The sequence below is a fragment of the Trematomus bernacchii genome, unplaced genomic scaffold (genome assembly GCF_902827165.1).
Source record: "Trematomus bernacchii unplaced genomic scaffold, fTreBer1.1, whole genome shotgun sequence".
NCBI lineage: Eukaryota > Metazoa > Chordata > Actinopteri > Perciformes > Nototheniidae > Trematomus > Trematomus bernacchii.
This window is the reverse complement of record NW_022987545.1, coordinates 30,001-48,301: the sequence shown is the minus strand read 5'-3', so window position 1 is coordinate 48,301 and position 18,301 is coordinate 30,001. Positions and strand designations below refer to the sequence as shown.

General features: G+C 38.9%; 2 protein-coding genes and 1 long non-coding RNA gene across 7 annotated transcripts in view; 1 reads left to right on the top strand and 2 right to left on the bottom strand.

Moving 5' to 3' along the window:
• The window catches only part of nckap1 (NCK-associated protein 1), a gene marked incomplete at its 3' end in the record, with an annotated part of 34,317 nt that extends 32,348 nt beyond the window's left edge, over positions 1-1,969 (bottom strand). For all 4 annotated transcript variants that reach the window (XM_034122597.1, XM_034122598.1, XM_034122599.1 and 1 more), the window contains 1 exon segment: positions 1,673-1,969. In XM_034122597.1, coding sequence (XP_033978488.1) covers positions 1,673-1,780 — 108 coding nt within the window.
• LOC117476220 (dual specificity protein phosphatase 19-like) overlaps positions 817-18,301 on the top strand; it is a 25,357-nt gene continuing 7,872 nt past the window's right edge. The window contains exons 1-4 of one of the 2 annotated variants that reach the window (XM_034122602.1): positions 817-1,181; positions 4,249-4,483; positions 7,765-7,811; positions 9,840-9,992. In XM_034122602.1, coding sequence (XP_033978493.1) covers positions 4,258-4,483; positions 7,765-7,811; positions 9,840-9,992 — 426 coding nt within the window. In that variant the 5' untranslated portion in view covers positions 817-1,181; positions 4,249-4,257. Of the gene's footprint in view, positions 1,182-2,444; positions 2,563-4,248; positions 4,484-7,764; positions 7,812-9,839; positions 9,993-18,301 lie in introns of those variants that run through there. The other variant, XM_034122601.1, reaches the window with a different exon arrangement.
• Positions 11,339-18,301, bottom strand: part of LOC117476221 — an 8,198-nt gene continuing 1,235 nt past the window's right edge. Inside the window, exons 2-3 of the long non-coding RNA XR_004555261.1 lie at positions 11,578-11,746; positions 11,339-11,375 (exon numbers count right to left, since the gene is read on the bottom strand). This is a non-coding gene — a long non-coding RNA (uncharacterized LOC117476221). The remainder of the gene's footprint in view (positions 11,376-11,577; positions 11,747-18,301) is intronic.

The following is an 18,301-nucleotide window of genomic DNA, read 5'->3' as shown; positions in this document are numbered from 1 at the left end:
GAAATGAACAGTTTGGGCTTTCAGGCGGTTTATCTACTCTGCCTCTTTCTCTCGTCTCTATGTATTCATCATATTCATCATCCATTCCCAGTCCCACACAAACAGACCCACTACTCTTTCCCTCCCACACACAACCACTGTTTCAACACACACAGGAGTCAGTAACACTAATACATGATGTTATATGTATGTGTCGAATGCAATGCTATAATGCACTTTAAAGCAGCAGATGTCATGTGAATGTCATGTGAATGCCACTCAGAGTGGCTTAAAATGCAAAAAGACATACATTTGTGTTAAATAAATGATTATTTATATATATTTTTCAAATTATGAGAGCTAAACACCTGCTAGATACAGCTATAAAAAGAGATGTTTGCCTTTGTGTTATTTCTTTAACCATATATATCTACTATTTTAATAGTAGTGTTTATGTGTTGGTGGGTAGTTGTTCAAGCTGTACTCTGGTGCTGTTAAGAGTGTTTGTTGACATGTGTCACTTTAATTGAATAAACTGCAAACTAATGACACTAAATACTCTTAGCTTCATCTACTTAACATTAAACAAGCCAGCTAAACGTAGCTATATATAAGCTTAGGTGTAGAGAAACATCAATTATCCACATCAAAATAGCTTGTATAATAGCACTACATTTGTTTCCTCCTATATCTTCTTTCTGTGTCTCTTTATGCACCATTAATACCAAAGAAAATGTGTAATGTAAACGTACTTGGTAATAAAACCATTCTGTTTGTAACCATTAGCTGTTAGCATTAGCATCTGTGTTTTGATGGAGCAGAGACGACGCCCGTTGCTAATGCAGGCCTAATTTGCACGATAACACCTAAAGGAGTTTAATGTACCAGATTAGGTTGTAAATTAACTGATACACGTTAACTATACTGTTTACAACACGTCTAAAGTTGTGTTTAATTAAACGGAAGACCAGTTTAAATCGCAAAACCGACGGTGTATGTATAGAGAGAGAGAGGCGGGGCTCCGTTCATTCCTATGAGACTCGCTCAGTGTCGCATGAAGCCTGAAATAGAGCGACTGTAGAGTGAGAAAGTGTCCGAAAATCGGCTTCGGAGGCCGGCTAATTTCCTAGAGGTTGGAGGCTACTTTACCGCAAGCTAACGCGACTAGCTTAAGGATAGAAGGGACGCTTTATTTAGATAACGTAAGTACATATTCAAGTTTAGAATGGTAGTATTAACGATGGTGAATATGTTTGTTATTAATACTGTACATAGTATGTATATGGAATGTATCTTACTGCCGTTAGCGATGGGATACTGCTAATGCTACTACCGCTGCTAATGCTACTACCAGTTACTACCGTGCTAATGCTAACAGTAACATACCAGTGATACTACTGCTGCTAATGCTACTCCAACCACTGCTACTGACACTACTACTATAATGCTACTGCCGCTGCTAATGCTACCACTACTACTAGTACTACTGCCGCTGCTAATGCTACAACCATAACTACTACCGTGCTAATGCTACCACCACTACTACTACTACTACTACTATAATGCTACTGCCGCTGCTAATGCTACACCCACTGCTAGCTCATCAGGCATTCCGCGTTCATATTGCCACTCTCTCACAGATACTGTTATTGTATGTGTTTATGGGGATATGTGTGTGTGTGTGTGTGCGAACCTTTTTGATATTGTAAACCCGGGTGAGCATCCCGACGCCTCGGTCGTTCAGGATGGTCAGCTTTTCGGCCAGTTTCTGCTGGCTGGGCTGGATCACTCCCCGAGACATCTTCGGTTAAATGTGTAGATTCAATCCAGATAGAAAATATGTAATATCAGGAATAATATCCGCAGCTTGTAGTGATGTAAATAAAGGAGTTAGAAGCCTGTGTTTCTGCAGGGATGTTAGATCTGGGCCATGTTTCCGGACTCCACCCCACCGTCTCTCTCTCCCTGGGTTTTCGGAGGATGGGGAGGTTTGTCCTGGTTTTTCCAACGAGGCTGTGCTGCGTTCAGGGAAACCTAGGAGAATAGTGTACCTGAGAAGATTAAGTGATACGATATGACAGATATTTAAATGTTTTAACAATGTGTGCAGAAAGTTTTACCAAAAACGATTAGGGCTACATGAGAATAACATTTTTATTTATTTTTTACAAATTGGGCTTTTTTCAGAATTTTTACTTTTCTTCAGTATTCTGACTTTTTTCTTTAACAAAATTTGACTTAAAAATGCAAATGCTGCGATAGTGTTAATGTCCCCCATTGTCTGTACTGACACCAGTAATCATGACAGATTGATTTGTGAATAAATAAACCAAAAAACATCATTTATAGCCACACCCTGAGCACCTTTCCTTTCTAAAAATGTACTTAACTACTTTACTGTGAGCACCTGAACGCATCTCATTGTTGACGCAGCTTCCGACTGTCAGTGTTACAGCTGCTTTGTTTCTCTCCCATTTTACCAGGATTTCTCCCTGCAAACAGCTCTGTATTTGTTATAATGTTATATAATTATATACAGTGAAGCAGCGATGATCTGACTGACAGTTCATAACATTTAACCAGGTGGGTGCACGGGAAAAAGCTCCGTGATTTTACTCACAAACAGACATTATATATACACACGTGACGTTATGAACTTAAATGCACACTTTTCAACTCCAGATTCCAGATTGTGCACATACAGTTTGCTAGCTGTTAGTAAATGCACCTTAAAGTTAAGTTCACACACTGTGGTGGAGCTTCAGGACAAAGACCTGCAGACTCAGGGACAGTTTATTAAGCTCAACTCTCTGACTGCTTTTTGCACATGTCTGCAGAGCCCTCCACTTTAAAATATAGTTCACTGTAGTTTGCCATATACTCAATGGTGTTTTTGAGCTGTTAAGGTTATTTCTATAGTTTAAATGTGGTGTGTCTTGTCTTTAGCATCTTTTTTTAATGCTAAATTGTTTCTTAAAAATACTTAGTTTTTTATTATCCTTGTATATCTACTTTGCACCTTATTTGTTTAGATTGTTTATGTTCACAGCAGCAGACACCAAAGTAAAGTCCTTGTATGTGTACATGTTAAAAAGAGTGCTAACCTCACTCTGTGAAGTGCCTTCCTCGCCTTCAGTTAGGAAATACTTCCCAGAATATAGTGGGACAACAATAAGCTTGTGTAATATTGCATGTTTATTGGTGTCCCATTCGTTCAGTTGCACGAGAGACACTGATTTATCTATATATCTACAGTATGTCAAATATATAACACGTTTAAGTAGTTGTTATTCTTTTTTTTTTTTACTTATTCTTTATTAGTTATTTTCTCACATCCCCCTTTACATCCAATAGTATTCCAATTTAGATCAACAGTTTCTTTAACAAGGGGTCACAACATGTTTAAGGTATCAAATCCAAGAAATTGAAAATCCCAATGTCCTCCTATTACCTCCACCAGTGGTGTCCATCTTTCTTTCAAAGTTTCCCTCTGTAATCGTAGCAGATACATATGCTACGATATCTACTTTAATATATATTACTACTACTACTACTACTATCTCCACCATCTTAATACTACTACTAATATTACTACTACTACTACTACTACCTCCACCATCTTTCTTTCAAAGTGTCCCTCTGTAATCGTAGCTACTAATACTACTAATAATAATACTACTAATAATACTACTACTACTACTACTAATAATAATAATACTACGACTACTACTAATACTACTAATACTACTACTACTACTAATAATAATAATAATACTACTACTAATAATAATACTACTAATACTACTAATAATAATACTACTACTACTCCTACTACTACTACTGCTAATCATAATAATACTACTAATACTACTACTAATACTGCTACTAATACTACTACTAATATTACTACTAATACTACTAATATTACTACTACTACTAATAATACTACTACTGCTAATACTCATACTGCTGGGTAATATATTACTACTACTACCTCCACCATCTTTCTTTCAAAGTGTCCCTCTGTAATCGTAGCAGATATATCTACTTTTGTCTATTGTATACATGTGTATTAGAATTGTCAGCCATTCATTCAGGTGGGGGGAAGTTGTTATTCTTTAACTCGTGTTTAGATAAAGTGTGCGGTTGTTGTGTTTGTTGATGAATGTAATCAACAGAAAGCCATGCTTCTGAAGGGAAAGACTATTCAAAAGAACTAATCTACATTATTGGGTCAAATAAAAACACAGATCATCCTTTCTGTCTCAGGTTCCTGCGATGCATTCACTGTCTCAGGAGATCCAGGGTTTCTCCAAGAGCCGTCTGAAGAAACAGTGCACGAGGGTAACCACGGTGACCGGCAGGAGGCTGCTGGAGAGGAGGGGGGGTGGAGAGGATGATGATGGAGGAGTAGAGGAAGAGGAGGAAGGAGCTGCGTTTGGATTTGTAGAAGATACAAGTCTGGACCTGCAGGTGGGCGTGGTGAGACCCTTCATACTGCTGGGTAATATATCACTACTACTAATACTACTACTGTCTTGGCCATAACAACAAGTGTGGAAAGGACAAGAGGATGTATAAGAAAATATGTTTATTAACTAAAACTAACATAAAGACAAGGCAAGAGAGTGGCCGCTCCCGGCACAGGTCCTCCGCGGAGAGAGAGATCGAGAGTCTGATCAGGCCTTTCAATCCTCCGGTGCCAGCAGCCAGGTGCCAGCAGCCAGATACCTGTACTACGAAGCTGGTTCAACCTAACCTGGATATGTTGGAGTTAGCCGGTTGGCCCAATCCAAAACATACGCGCTCTCGCTAAACTGTACTACGACGCTGGTTATCAAGTGGATCGCTCAAGCCAGCCGTGTCCTATCTAGTTAGGTGCGCGTTCACATGAAAGGGGTGGTATCTGGAGCATTCGACCAATCTCAAACATGGAGAAGCGTACTGACAGCGCAGCGTCATATTTCCTGAATGAAAAGTGAACTCTAATATTAGTCAAATATGAAGAAGTTAAACTTTAAACATCCATGACTTAAACACTTTATCCAGGATCAAAGCCACATAGCTGCACCTGCAAGGTGAATACAGCTGGTAACAGAGAAAGTGTTTGAATGCGTACATTAACAGGTTTATGATATCACTGCCCCGTCTAAGACACGATCTGACTTTAATTACATTTGACTCCAGTGTTTCGTCAATTTAATGTGTTGCTTAAAATAATACTTCTGCATACAGTATGTGACACTGTGAGTGTTGCACGGCCAGATACGGCTCAGCTGACTCAGATAAGGAGATATATGATACATTATGATGTGATATGATATGAATGATAATGGGACACATCGACGTCTGCACTCACAGTGCCGCGGACTGTACTTAATGTTACTCTGATCCGGTTACTTATGTTGTGGCAGATATTTAAGTAAGCTTTCTTAACGCTAATGTTATAATAGTCAGATTGCTCTGAAGATGGGAGGGGATATTCTATTAATTTTCACGTTCACACAGTCAGTTGATTTTGGCCGGCCGTCTTTCCTGCAACGGCAGTTTTTCTGTATTTCCTCTATCCTGTAATATGACTTGATATCTTTAAACTCTGCACACTGAGCTCTGATTGGTCAGCAGGCGGTGCTTTCACTGAGTTGATCTCTTAGCCTGCCACCTAGCCTGCTCCGGAGCAGGTTAGCCGCTCAGCATAAGTTACCATGGAAATCTAGCCTGCTAAAAAGAGAACCAGCGTCGTAGGACCGGAAAGCCCGAGATTTCCCTGAAGTTCGCTAAGAGAACATCCGGCTTCGTAGTACAGGCCTCTGGTGTCCTCAATGAGCGCTGACACAACAGAGGGAGAACATTAAAGGGCCACACACACACAACAGGAGATAGCAAGGCAGGGGTCGTCAGACTACTACTACTACTACTACTACTACTACTACTACTACTACTACTACTACTACTACTACTACTACTACTACTACTACTACTACTACTACTACTACTACTACTACTACTTACTACTACTACTACTACTACTACTACTACTACTACTACTACTACTACTACTACTACTACTACTACTACTACTACTACTACTACTACTACTAATACTACTACTACTACTACTACTTCTACTACTACTACTACTACTACTACTACTACTTCTACTACTACTACTACTGCTACTACTACTGCTACTACTAATACTACTACTACTACTACTTCTACTACTAATACTAATACTACTACTACTACTACTACTGCTACTACTAATACTATAGCATTAAGAATAAACCCGTCTGTTAAAGCCGCCCAGAGACCTGTCCAAGTTTCCCAGAAACGTCCCTTTCTTTTTTAGATTCCCTGAACCTGGATTTTAAACCTGTAGAAAGGTCTTCAAGCCTCTCGGAGAAAGGACACAAGTTGCGTAGCTTTCTTTGTAAGAAACAATTTCTCATTTTGAGTTTATCCTTAGATTGTATTTGTGATTTAAATATCAGAAAATTGAGAAAATATACTATGGACTTTAGTGATCAACCAAGTCTGTTAAGAAATAAGAAAAACATGTAATAAAAATAGAAAATGTTAATCTTTTAGAAGCTGGAACCGGCTGATGTTTGGTTAGTTTGATAAATGACTTTAAAGTAGGGCTGCACAACATGTTATCTTGTGCAGTAAACACATTCTGCTACAGGTTATATTTTGAGTTAATTAAAAACAACAGGAGAAACCTGCAATTTAAATTCCTCTTTCTGCTTTTTATTGGTGCCTCTTGTGTTCAGATCAATTTGTAAAATAACAAACGAGGAATCATTTCATTCAGAAAGCAATTTATTTTAGCAGTACGCTGAAAGCGGCACAGGAAGCTGAACTGATTACAGTTTTAATATCTGTTTCATTTTTAATGTTACTGCATATTTTCCTCATATCTTGCAGCCCTTCCTAAAAGATGAATCCGTGTTTACAGGTTCAACAGAACTGATCAAACTGAACTAAACGCTGGATTTGTCTCTTGATGTAAACCGGGGAGCTGGTGATAAATATTCATGTCACGATTGGTTATCGTCAGCCTGCAGGGGGGCGCTTTATTTAAAAATAGAAGTTTTGCTGAGCAGGCGCATGAATGAGGTTTCTGAGGTTTGGTTCACTTTGTAACACCTGAGTCGTTCCCCATCGGAAATGAAAGGAGACGCTGGATGATGTTGTTCCATCAGAGAGCACAGAACCACCAAATAAACACATTTTCAGGGTGTTTTCTCTGTTTATTCACTGCAGAACTTTTTCTCATATTTTGACAATTTTCCCAGAATTCAAAGTTCTGACATACGTTTGTCTCATTTGACTTTTTTCTGAGATTTTGATTTTTTTTTCTGGTTTTGGCCTTTTTTCTCTCAGAATTCGAATTTCTGACATTTTTCTCAGATTTAGACTTTTTTTCTCATGTTTTGACAATTTTCACAGAATTTGACTTTTTTCTCACAGAATTCGAATTTCTGACATTTTCCTCAGATTTCTGATTTCTTTTCTCAGATTTTGACTTTTTTTCTCAGTATTTGACTTTTTTCTCATGTTTTTACAATTTTCTCAGAATTCGAATTTCTGACATTTTCTCAGATTTTTCCTTTTTTTCTCAGAATTCGAATTTCAGATTTTTTCCCCTCAGATTTCAGAATTTTGTTCTTAGATTTCGACTTTTTTTCCCTCAGAATTCGAATATCTGACGCTTTATTTAAAAATATAAGTTTTGCTGAGCAGACGCGTGAATGTGATGAAGCTGTTTCTGTGTCTCAGGATCTCAGGATGCAGCGCACGACGAGGAAACCCTGCAGAGGCTTAAGGTCAGTGAACGGGGTCAAAACACCGGCGTGTTGGAAACGAGATCTTCCTCTGGGTTTATCACTCTTTCAAACTATATTATCCAACTCAGTTTAAGAATCAGAACCCACACATTTGTTGGGATGGGATCGGTGTGAATTGAGAGTAGAAGATCAGGAAAAGCATGAAGTGTGTAGACATGTTCAAAGTTACTGATCTTGCAGGGGTTCGGGTATTTTACAATGAGTAAGGGGACATTTTAATCTATTAAAAGTAAGCCTTTCTGAAAGCATTTTCATTCACTAGTTAACATTTCTTGGTGCATGCTTTTTTTCAGAACATGTTTATCAAAGAGAGATTGTTATTATTTGGCTATTTGTTTTAGTTTAGGACACTTTAAATCACTTAGAAAATAACTTTATAGAGCCAGACTTTCCTTTAGCTTGTAGAAAAGGATGGATGTTACGGCAGATGTTGAGAGGACTCGGCTCTCTGAGGTAAACTGTATTTAAGTGAGAGTAGACAGAAACTGCTAAGTGAATTTCAGCCATCTGTCTCCCCCTTTTCCTCCCTCTTATCTCTCCATCTTTCTCCCTCGTCCCTCCTCTTCCTCTCTGCCCTCTGAGTCTGTGTTGCATCATCAATTTAACTGAAGACAGACCATCCATCTCTATCTCTCCTGCAAAAACAGTCGTTTTCAAATAAAGTCAGTCAGTTTTCCTTGGAGCTACGACCTCATCGTTAGAGCTAGCGACTTATCCTTCGTCATTTAAAGTCACATTTAGGAACTGAGTATTTTGTCCAGAATTAGATTTTTTTTCGAATCTATTTTCTCGGAGGAGTTGGTAAAAGTTTGCTTAAATACATTAAAAAAATGCACATTAAAAAAAATGGCAGACTTTAAGGTGGCCAGGTGTCCTCAATCAGCGCTGACACAACAGAGGGAGAACATTAAAGGGCCACACACACACAACAGGAGATAGCAAGGCAGGGGTCGTCACACTTATGGCGCATTTCCACTACACGGCCTCGCTCGGTATGGCGAGGCCTCGTTAGGACAGGCTCACTTTATGGCGCATTTCCATTACAGTTTAGGAACTGGGGCAGTATCTATAGTAACGCAGTGTAGGCGGAGCCGTGACGTCATCTTCAATGAGAACCCCAGAAAAACAACACAGCCGTTAGCTGTTAGCACTCAGAGCTCACAGCTCCTCATATCTGTTCAGAAACTAGACAAAAGTTAAACAAGTACAAACCACAGACTGCCTGTGTCATGGCGAATACAGTCGCTGCTTTATTTATGTCTGTATAGGCCGTTGTTGTGAGTGTGGACGGTCGGAGCATATACTGCGTTAGCTTAGCCAATCTCCATTTAGAAAACAAGCATTTTAAAAGGTTTTTCCCCTGCCGTCTGTCTGCAGACTTGACAAAGCATTAATTCATGGTTTTTACTAACCGGTATCAGTATGTTGTTACTTCGGCAGATTTTTTTTCGAATCTATTTTCTCAGAGGAGTTGGTAAAAGTTTGCTTAAATACATTAAAAAAATGCACATTAAAAAAAATGGCAGACTTTAAGGTGGACGGGTCGAATGAAAACCATTTTGAAATGTGTTCGTACTGATAACAGCAGTGTGTTTTTGTGGATATTGGAGTATTTGAAGCAAATACTTCAGCATCATTTCACATGTTGATCGTCAAAATATGCTGAAATACAGGAAGAAAAAAAAAAAAATCAGGTGGGCGGGGCCTACTTACATATGAGCTATCGACTATTCCATCCCAATTTATCTTTACATTTGACATGAGCTAATACCCTCCTAAAATCTAAATGTTCCGAGCTACTCTGTAAGAGGCGTTATATAAATACAGGTAAAAACGCATATTATTCAAAATGGCCGACTTTCGAGAAGGCGGGGCTAATGAAAGCCGATTTGAAATATTTCACTGCAGATTTCTCATTTTAGTTTTGTGAGTTTTGGAGTAGCTTTACAGAAAGAGTCACTTCTATGGCGTTGTGTTGTCCTCAGTGTCGTCTCTTCTTCCTGTCAGGTGACTCACGTTCTGAACGTGGCGTACGGAGTCTCTAACCTGCTCCCAGATCAGCTGGTTTATAAAACGCTGCAGATCCTCGACCTCCCCGACACCGACATCACGTCGTACCTGGAGGAGTGCAGCGGCTTCATCGAGCTGGCACGACAACAGGTGAACACTTCATGTAGAATACACCTTTATAGGTAGGGTGTCAGATTTTAAAGATAGATAGATAGATAGATAGATAGATGGATGGATAGATAGATAGATGGCTGGATAGATGGATAGATAGATAGATAGATGGATAGATAGATGGATTGATAGATGGATTGATAGATGGATAGATAGATGGATTGATAGATAGATAGATAGATAGATAGATACACTGTAAAAAAAAAAACGTTGTTTTTACGGTAAAAACCTGGCAGCTTTGTTGCCAGAATAATGATGTAAAAAATACGGTAAACTGTAAACAACTTTACAGAACAACGTGTATATTTTACAGTTTAAAACTGTTGTAATTTACATTTTAAATCTGTCATTTCAACAGCCCTTTTCTGCTGAATTAGCATGATCACGTTGCTATTAAACTGATTATTTCAGTAAGATTTACATGCAGTTGCTGTCTATTGTACATTGAATCCCATTCAATTTTACAGAAAAATACCAAACAAATAACACTGTTTAACTGTAAAAGCATCAGTGTAATGCTGTAATTTAACTGAATTTTCCCGCAAATTGTAATCAAAAGTTGTGTATAATTTAGTGTATTTTGCCGTAGTAATGACGAGTTTTACGGTGAAAGCAACATCTAAATACTGCAATTTAAATTTTCTGTAAAATGTATTTATTACAATTAAAATGCAGAAAAAACTGTTCTATGAATATCAATCTCATATATATATATATATATATATATATATATATATAGTATAAAACCGCCTGTAAGGATTATTGATATATAAAAATGTTTTTCCTATACATTAGTCAGATTGAAAGATTTCATTTAAACTACACTGCCTTCATATATATATGTTTGACTATTACCAGAAATGTGAAGAATGTAATCCAGGGTACACAGATTAAGCACTTAAAATTTAAAATGCAAAGCTAGATAAACCTCAAGAGCCACTGTATTAAAAGTTGAAAAAATTCCAACAAGAACTTGCCTTTCCAAGAATTTATTATATATATATATATATATATATATATATATAAAATAGCAGTGATCAAAAACATCTGTCATTTCTCAACATACATATTGGTAAAACATACAAACTTTTGAGAGTTACATATTGCATTTTTTAAAATTAGTTAAAAGAACATGAAAAAAAAAGGCACTTCAAATTTTAACTACGTTTTAAACAATCAAACAAACTGTAACTTGGGCACATCGCCACATGCCATTGATCTTACTGTCCATATTCAGACATCACGCCACTCATGGTCCGAAAGTTCCTGTATCAAGGTGAGGACTCTCGGGTTCACCTGAAGACGGGATGCACGTGTCTTCTCCACTTTGGTGCCTTCTCTGGGTTGATGGAGAAAAAACACCTTCAAATAAAAATACAAACAAACAACAGAATTAATAATAAAATAGCTTGCCTAACAACAAAAAAACTTCACATCAATCTTATTATTTTGAAGCCAAAATGATAATTATCTTAACCCCCAATTCACTGAAGCAGCTGCTTTAGATTTGTTGCAGTTTAATAAAATAAATTGTTGGATAAAGCCAATCCCAAAAAACACATACCTCTGGACAAACTCCAGGGTGGATGCCAGCTCTGACGGGTAGGCGATGTTGAAGCAATAATAGCTCCCAAACATCATGGACAGGGCAGAAACCAAGGAGGGGATGTTGTCCTGTACTATGTTTCGATCCACACTCAGCATGAATCGCCTTGAAGAATAGCATGATCGTCCTAAAAAATAAGAAAAACACAATTCAAACTAAATTAAAACAAGACTTGTCTTCCTGAAATATTTCACAAAACAATTTTAGCACACATTTTAAGGTCTGTTAAATTGCTCACCATCAATACAAAAATGTATGTATGTGTATTTGCAGGTTATGGGGAGATAAATGTAATGTCAATTTGACTTGCTTTTAGGGGATAGTTCATATTGTTTGAAGGGGGGTTGTAGGAGCTACAGTTTGGAGAAACAGAGAAGAGAACCAGCAGACAGCTAAGCAATGCACTGCTGTGGACATAGTTAAGCCACCAAAAAAACTAAAACAATATTACTCTTAGTGTATGCTATATTAAAGAATATTTTCAAAGCTCTACCTTGCTGTCAGACAGCTATACAGTCTGTTTCTGATAGGGACTGAAGCAGCAGGGTACATTTGTGACAATATTATAAATATAGCGTACACGTAAACTGAATTTTTAGGTGGCTAAAATACATTTCGCTGCTGCACCCATCCACAGCTTTACATACGTACCCGTACTCCTGCCTGTTCCTCCAAAGACATGCAAGTAATACACTGACTATGGATAAGTATCCATAAGCATCCAAACTAGCCCTTTACGAGCTTACAGTAACAAAAAACATTGTGCAACATAAACGTCTCAAATTAGACAGAAAAGAGAGAAAGAAGTGGCAGAAAGAACAGAAAAAAGTTGAGTGAACGTTTTTACTTACCACACACAACAATGGTGGGAGTCAACTGAACTTGGTCCATCTGTACTTCCCCTGCCAGGCATGTGTCCTCCACATAACAGAACATCGTGTCTTCCTTCTCATCAAAGTAGGACAGTAGAAGCAGCACCATGTCTTTGACGTCTTCAGAACAACCACTTAGCTCTCCTCTCATCACTTTAAACTTGGTTAAAGCCTGTAGCAACCTTTTGCTCTTGTACACAGCAACAGTATTCATGTAGTTCAGGAGTCGTTTCCCCTTCAGGTCCAAATTCCGTGTGAAAGTTTCTTGAAGCTCACTTCCTGTGAGTTCCTTGAAGTGGACTGCCATGCCAAGGTCGTCGAACCAAAACGGCCACTCTTGCAGGAGGGATTTTATATTTTCCCCCTGGTTGACTTGTTTACGCTGCGTGTAGAACGTTGACTTCATTAGAAGTTTGACCTCCTCTGGATTTGCATCAGTTTGCTTAGACATCACCCTCAGTTTTTCCTTTTTCTCCTGCTGGCTCTCTTCGGTCTCTCCAAGGGGCAGGAATTTTAAATCCCATGTAATGCACCCATAAGTGTCCTGGATTGCTGCTCTCTGTTCTGGAGGGACTTCATCTGTGTCTGACTCGTCGGTGCCATTCTTTCGTTTTCTTATTTTTGGGGTCGTGGATCGCTTCACATTCTCTATCCTATTTTGCAATTGCTTGACCAGAGAGTGATACCCTGGCCCGATCACGTCTCCCTCTATTATGTCTTGAAGAGACGTAGGATACTTTGCCACTATCTTTTTTGCAACTTCAATAGTGTGTCTTTTACTTAAGCAAGTACTTTTTCGCTTCATTTCACACACCAGAATCCGTACCATCTCTCTTCTCATTTGTGGACTAGGTCGTTTTCCTCTCTCCAGTGTCTGCATCAGTTCCTCTGGGAACTTATCCCACGGTATCACAAAGCTATCCATCCAGTCTATATCAGGGCTTTTGCAGCTGTTGGAAGAGGTTGAACTTCTGGGTGAATAGGACGTCAAGGATGCAGAAGGTCCTGGCGAGCCACCAACAGATGAGCTGCTGGATTCAGGAGTCTGGCCTGCAAAACACACACATACAAACAAAAAGAGTTATGAGGAACACAGTTTTAATGTTTCTATATTTCTGATTGATCTTTTATGCAGGCCACGTTGGGCACTGGTTGCATCCTGTACTACAATAGTCACAAGTATACATACATCTCAGCTTCCAAGCAGCAAGGACTTTTCTGGCTTGAATTGGCCTCAAAGCTGACAGCAAATCTGCTTCCTTAACAAACTGGAAATCCTCATAGGTCTCCACCCCAAGGGATTGTAAAGTATCTTCCAGAATATCCTTTGTCATCTCTGGAAGGTCAGGCAAGACCTCAGTGATGGCACTGCGTATAAATGTTTGCTCCATGTCTGTCATCTCTGGAATCATGGAAGAACGACACTTTTCGGTTTTCAAAATTACAAATGAAAGACAAAGATAATTAGACATTTAGTCAAGTAATACTGTACTTACATTATATACAGATAAGAGGAACCTCTAATTTGAGTATAGGGTGTGATTGAGGATGTATACTTTTTATTTCTGTACATTGCAGAAAACTGCTGTCACTTTAATATTTTTCAAATAGTATTTTATCATTTTCCCTAAGCATACATGTGCATTGTTAGAATGGTTTCAACACCACAGTAGCCAATATCGTGTTTATTTTGACAACACACTGTGTTTCAGCGGGATGACTTGGTGCCCGTTAACAATGTATGATGGTAACGGATAAAAATCTACCAAGTCGTTAATGTTAACACATTGCAACCTTGCATTCTGTTTTGTCACAGAGTACAGGTGGTATTCAGAATGATAGTCAGCTTTATGTATATCCATCACAAAATACACAGCTGAATAATTTTGAATTAAAATAATGAGCAGTTCTCCGAACTCCATGGACTCGTCATGTTTGGACACAAGGAAAAGCCCTTTTTTATATGATGTCAGAGTTCCCGTTAGAATATTTTTTTGCCGGTCAACATGTCCGTTAAAGTTGAAATCTTCCGGACAAAATTAGATAAGTGCCGGTTAAAGGTCTTCTTTGTTATTTATTGAGCTTTAAAACAAATTGATATGATTCGACATTAAACAAACTAATTATAGTAGATTAACTACATTATTCAAAAGTGTACAGTAATTTACAAAAACGCGGGAATAATAAACGGAGCGCTCTCTCCTTCTCCTGACAGCCCGTCAGTATCATGCAGCTCGCGGATCCAGTAATGAGTGACCCGACAGTAAAACTAAACATATCTATAACTAGTTTAGGTAGTTTGAGAGGTAATTAAAATAGCTACGTGTGATTTTCTAACCTGAAGTGTGTTTTGCTCTGCTCGCCGCTGCAGGGGATCATGCAGAGCTGCGTGTCGACTCGTCAGCAGCAGCCGATCTCTCTCTCCTGTCAGATTAGACTTTACTCGCATTTATGTCCATATCGATCAGATCTAGCTAGTTCTAGCTAATGATATGACTACCTGCTTGTTAAAAGACACCTAAACAATAAGCGTCGCTATGCAACCGGATGAGGCCACAAAGTATAGCGCAGCATTATGCATTTGTTTACATGCCCACCGGAACCCCGAGGCATTACCAACAGATCAACGCACAATCAACCCATACAGGACATCTCTTTCTCCACATTAAGTGTTAGACATTAGAATTGACAATTTTTGTCTGTCACATACTCTTTTGTCTGTCACATACTATTCTTGTCTGTCACATAAGTGGCGCAACTGATGCGGTATTGCGCTAAGGGAAAATTATTTTGACCGGACATTTTGACCGGAGAGATTTAGATTTGCCGGACTTCAGCATATTTTACCGGTCATTGTCCGGTAATTACCGGCTAACGGGAACTCTGTATGATGTACCTTTATACTGTATGTCTGTGGAAACACTAGTATTGTTTTCTGAAAAGCCAAACTCTCTCACTGCATGTTTGATTGAATCGCTGTAAAGACTGGAGTAAAAAGTACAACTGTCTTTGACTTGCAGAAGTTGACTGCATCCTGGCCCAGCTGAAAGATATGCCTGAAACATCTGATGTCTTTCGGATAAAGTTAGGCAGATGTTTTTAAAGTTTTTCAAATGCCTGGCACATCTCTTGAAGTAGCTGTGTTTACTTTCAAAACGCATTGTCCATACTCTAATCAACGGGCCAAATTTCAAGATGAGTGCCGGATAGTGTCTCATGAAATGGTGCTTTGGTTTTAGTGGACTCTCAGGAAAGAAACACTTCCTTGTTTCCAAATATTCTTGGATTGTAATGTCAAGATAGGCTACCTGTGACAACGAAATCTTTTGTGCACAAATCAGATCAACAATATCTTTAAGCTGGAGAGTCAACTGCCACACATCATCTTCTGGATTTTGCACTTTGTCACCAATTAATACAGGCAGCAATCTTAACAAATTCCAGTTCTGAATGGCTTGACCTGAGAGCTTGAATACGTCAGAGTTGACAGCACAGGGCTTAGTGAGAGCATCAGATCCTTTGTACTTGAACTGTTTTATGCGCCGGTTCAAAAGTGAATATGTAAACCATTTCTTTTTCTTAATAAAATACTTTAAGTACAGTGCAACATCGTAGGATAAGACACCCTCAAATATGTCATGGCCTAAACAAGGTGGGAGACCTGGCTTGCAAACATGAAAAGATGTCAGAGCATTGAAGACAGAGTTTGCCTTTATGCCTTTGATGTGTGGACTGTCTTCAACTTGTAGATCAGCAACAGCAGAATCGTAACCTTCGGGTGTGCGCTGTGGCCCACATACATTTGGATCATCACTCTTAAACTCACTTTGTGTGATTTCACAGTACCTGCAAAAGTACTTAGAACGACTAAAGTTTTCAGTGAACCCACCAATACCGTGTGAACCCAAGTTATCACCCGCAATGCAGTACAGAGCCCCTTTGACCATGTCTCCACCTGTTGTAACTATTCCATTTTCCTCCAAATCTTTTAAATCCACTAACATCTCTGAGAACACCTTAGCAAATCCAAATTGTTTTAGGTCATTCTCTCCACACAATAAAACCAGGGACATGTGATCAGTATTAGAGCGCACATGAGCAGGTAGATTTGCCACAGAAAGATAGACTGCAACAACTTTGTGTTTTTTCCTAGCAGAGCCAAGGGGGTTGACAATTTCAAAAGCATCCTGGTACAGAATTAGCTTCAGGCATCCTGGATTTTCAATGAAGAACTGGTTGGACTTAAAGTTGTGTCCATCACTTATGTCACCAAAAACATCTGAGTCTGTTTCACATGACTGCTGTGACATTGAATTCTTCCAAAATTCTGATTCTAATAAGCCACTTACTGTTTGTTTCACAGGTATGTAGTAAGCAAACCTTTGTGTCATATTTTCATCATTTCCTAATGTTACTTTTTTAGGCTCTATGTATTTGAACATCTTTTTGAATGTCTGAGCTCTTGAATATGCTGTTCTCAGTGGTCCCTGGTGACAGACTGAGAACAGATCGGAATCCTTCACACAATCACAGATTTTAGCAATAGCATCATCAGTTAGAGACATGTCATCTTTTAAAAGTGAACGTAGTTTACTTAAAATGTAATCCTGTCCCAACTCATGCACATTTTGCATCTCTTCGACAATGGTCTGTATTGTTGAAGCTGGAAGAAGGAGCTGACCTTGCAATTTTAAGTAGAATAAGCATACATTCCTAAGATAGGTCTCATTGAAATGCTGTGGCAAATATGTGCTTTCATTTGTTGTTGCATCATTTGGGCTCTGGGAAGCATCTTCATGTGCAGAACACGGAGAAATGGCTTCCCTGTACATGTCACTTATGCTATCTACAGAACATGCTCTGTGTTTTCTGGACATATGAGCAGTAAATGACGATTTCACAGTGAAATTATTTGTACAACCAGTTACTGGACATAACACAGGTCGTCCCTCCACTATATGATCTTTTAAGTGGGATATAAGTTCTTTCACTGTTTGAAATTGGCGCTCACATAACGAAATTGCACATTTCAAATCTGTAACAATGGCTCTAGCAGTGGCTGCAGGCACATTGTGAATCCGATAAAAGTGAGCTTTAAAAGCTGTGTAAGTACAAAATGTTCGCTTGCAGTTCGTGCCAACACATTTGAAAAAACACTGGGGTTCGTTCCTATGCACTCTACAATGCAGCACATAACCCTTCAAAGTCTGTAGCATTTTGCTGCAAAAACGGCAGGTAATCATTTGTACAGATCAGCGACGTGCAGTCAGTGGAGGCAGGGGAGGCAGAGCCTCACCTGTCATACTCCAATGTAACGGAAAAACAATTAAAGAAAAACTAAATAATAATAATAATAAAATGTCTCCACTGATCTTGTGTAAATGTGATTTCTGTATGATTCCAATCGCATTTTATAGTCAAAATCAGCAAATTTGCCGAGCTCCGCTACGGGAGCTATGAGAAGTGAGGCAGGCACGAGCACTGCCTCTCGTAAGCCCACAGTAACTTGCTGGAGCGCGGGCACTAATTTAGCGCGGCCACTTATTTTGTGAGCGCGCTCAAGCCATTTACTGTGGGGTAGGTGAGGCACAGATGAGATCTGCCTCACCTCAGAATGCGTCACCCCACAGAAACTGTCTGGAAAGCGGGCCCTAAGCGCATGCCTGTTCCCATCTCACTGTAGGTCACCAATGTAATGTTTGTAGATCCCTTTATTACATTTATCCTCGCCATCCATAGTCTCTAAATAACTTATTTCACGTATATATGATATTTAGGCTCGCTGCTCTCAACGGCAATGAAAATGCACC